Below are 2,867 nucleotides of genomic sequence, written 5' to 3' on the forward strand. Positions count from 1 at the left end.
CAGATACAAATGTGTGTGTGTGTGTGTGTGTGTGTGTGTGTGTGTGTGTGTGTGTTAATTTTGGAATGCATCAGTAATCAGAGAGCATGTTGTTTCTTCTACAGTCCTCTGAGTGTGTAGATATAGCTGAAGGTCTTGCTGAAAGTTGCAGAGAAAATCTAGAACTGAGCCCCTGCAAAGAGATCTTCAGTGACTGTCGCAAGTAAGACGCATGCAAACACACTTGTGAACACCTGGACCTCTGTTGCTTTTAAACTAAGCTAATTCAGACATCTTAACCCCGGCCCCAACTGTTCTTGTTACAGATATCATAAGGTGTTTTTAGATTTGCATTCAAATGCTATTTATTATTTAAATAATTATATATCATATAAACAAATACTTGTTTTATTGATACTTTTTAACAATTATGCTCAACAAGACTGCATTTATTTGATAAAAAATACAGTAGTATTGTGAAATATTATCACAAATTAAAATGGCTGTTTTTTATTTTAATATATTTTAAAATATAATTTATTCCTGTGATTCAATCCTGAATTTTCAGCATCATTACTTCAGTCTTCAATGTCACATGATCCTTCATCAACATTTCTTTTTATTAGCAATGTTGAATACAGTTGTGCTGCTTAATTTCTTTCAAAAAAAGACACAAAAAAAATCATACTGTTCCCAAACATTTGAACAAGCTGCAATCATTTTGTGCAAAAATATTCCAAAATACTTGAAATAATAATAAAACAAATTTTTTTTGCACCTTTCACATACTGTTTTCAACATACAATAATTTGGACAATGTCATCCTAATATTGCATGCTATGTAATAAAGACAGTATTCAGAAATAAGTGCAGTTTTTCCACTGGGAATTGAATTGTTTTCTACAGACGTAAACACTGCTGCTTAATGTTAGCTCTTTACTGTAATCTTTACTTCTGGTACTCACAGAGCTGCCTCTGGTCTAACGGTCTCCATGCTGTTTTAATTCTCACAGAGCTCTTCATGACTACTTAAGTGGTGCTCCTTTTGCTGACTATCAGAACAGCATGTACTTCGACCGCTTCCTCCAATGGAAAATGCTCGAAAGGTTGGTTGCGCACTTTATCTCCCTTTACTCTGTCCGTTAGCCTTTTAGTCTGCTTAGTCTACCATTTGTGCCATTTCATTCTTTTGTTTTGCTTGGCTTAAACCAGACGTCCTGCGTCTTGATAAATCATATTCAGCTGTTATGGCAGTTCGGATGCTAATCCATTTAAATGATTTGTTAGCGTAATTGCTAACAGCTCAACACATGAAAGCAAACAGTCATGTTTTGGTCACGATAACATTGGAGTTACACAGCAGCGTCTCTGCTAGATATAAACTGATTTGAACATATTTGCATCTACGTAAGTGGCCCATAAAAAAGTTCTGAATTTTTTCTACGAACAATTCTAAGAAGGTTTTGTTTCACAAATCAGGTGGAAAATGTGTTTCTTATTGACTGTGGTTTATAATTGTAATGTAGTGTGTAACTTGTAGCTTGTGCTCCACCTAGTTTTGTTAATGGATCTGAATGCTAAAATGTCAGTTTCCTGTCTGTGCTGGTTTGATATCAGATTTTGTGGTTTTATTTCTAGACAACCCATCACAAAAGACACGTTTCGGCAGTACAGAGTTCTGGGGAAAGGAGGCTTTGGAGAGGTGAGGATATTGTGAACAGTGATGACCTGAACTGTGTGTGTACTGAATATTTACTCATTTGCTCTGCATCAAAACCTAGTGAGCTGCCTACCTAGAATGTATCTTTAGACACAAGTGTGCTCGAAATATAGGCTGCGACATCATAATGTCTCATTGTATTTCACTTAAAGGGGTCATATGATGCTGCTAAAATGAACATTATTTTGTGTATTTGGTGTAATGCAATGTGTTTATGCGGTTTAAGGTTCAAAAAACACATTATTTTCCACATACAGTCTGTGAGTCAGAACAGAACATTGTAGTCTACTCTACCAGGATCAGTAAACAGTCCTCCATAAAATGCACTGCACACATCTGAATATTTGGGTTGAAGTGTTCTGGAACAGTGTTGTAAATACAACTTAACCACTGATTTCTAGTCGTGTCCATTTTTTGGAAGACCAAACAAAGTAGTTTTGCTTTCACAACGAAACACAGCGTCACACACCGCAGCCTTTCTTGCTGATCAGAAAAATGATCCGATCCGTGGGTCAAAAACTGTAATGTGATCCGAATCTTGAGATTTGTGATCTGTTGAACCACTAATCAGAATGATTTCTGAAGGATCATGTGACACTGAAGACTGGAGTAATGTTAAAGACAGCTTATAGATTTAATATGGGCTGCTTTTGGTGGGCTTAATATGGGCTGCTTTTTTTATTGGTCATTTTGTGTTTCAAGAATAAGGTCCAATGTTAAGAATTATGCTACTAGTTACTTAAATATTAAATGTTTTTCTCTATTTAACAGCATTACAATAATGAAAGATGACTTCCCTTACTGATCACGTCTCTTGCGCGGCGTGATGTTGGACTCATGAAAAATAATCACGTAGTTTGTATTCACCAAAACTGATTTACTGAAAACACGGACGGTATTGGCATTAGCACGAGCACCGCTTGCTGTGAGGCAGGAGCAACCAGCCATCAGAGGGTTCCTCAGCCTTTGTTCAAGATTTCTGATTTACTTAACGTATACTGCGTGAGGGGGGCTGTGATTGGATGATGACAGGTGTCGGTGATCATTCTCAAGTGATCAGCACTGCTGCTGTTGTATCAGTCAGTGGTTAGATCAGCGTAGCAGTCAAAAAACGGGACAAGGGAAGTCACATACGGGACAAATCAATTAGGCCCAAAATACGGGACGT

General features: G+C 37.1%; 1 protein-coding gene across 2 annotated transcripts in view; it reads left to right on the forward strand.

Annotated features, from left to right (window-relative positions):
- LOC107691567 (G protein-coupled receptor kinase 5-like) overlaps positions 1-2,867 on the forward strand; it is a 55,800-nt gene that overhangs the window by 42,553 nt on the left and 10,380 nt on the right. For both annotated transcript variants that reach the window (XM_016490221.1, XM_016490222.1), the window contains exons 5-7: positions 105-202; positions 993-1,085; positions 1,618-1,681. In XM_016490221.1, the coding sequence (XP_016345707.1) occupies positions 105-202; positions 993-1,085; positions 1,618-1,681 (255 nt within the window). The remainder of the gene's footprint in view (positions 1-104; positions 203-992; positions 1,086-1,617; positions 1,682-2,867) is intronic.

This window comes from Sinocyclocheilus anshuiensis, unplaced genomic scaffold (assembly GCF_001515605.1).
Source record: "Sinocyclocheilus anshuiensis isolate Anshui unplaced genomic scaffold, SAMN03320099.WGS_v1.1 scaffold630, whole genome shotgun sequence".
Taxonomy (NCBI): domain Eukaryota; kingdom Metazoa; phylum Chordata; class Actinopteri; order Cypriniformes; family Cyprinidae; genus Sinocyclocheilus; species Sinocyclocheilus anshuiensis.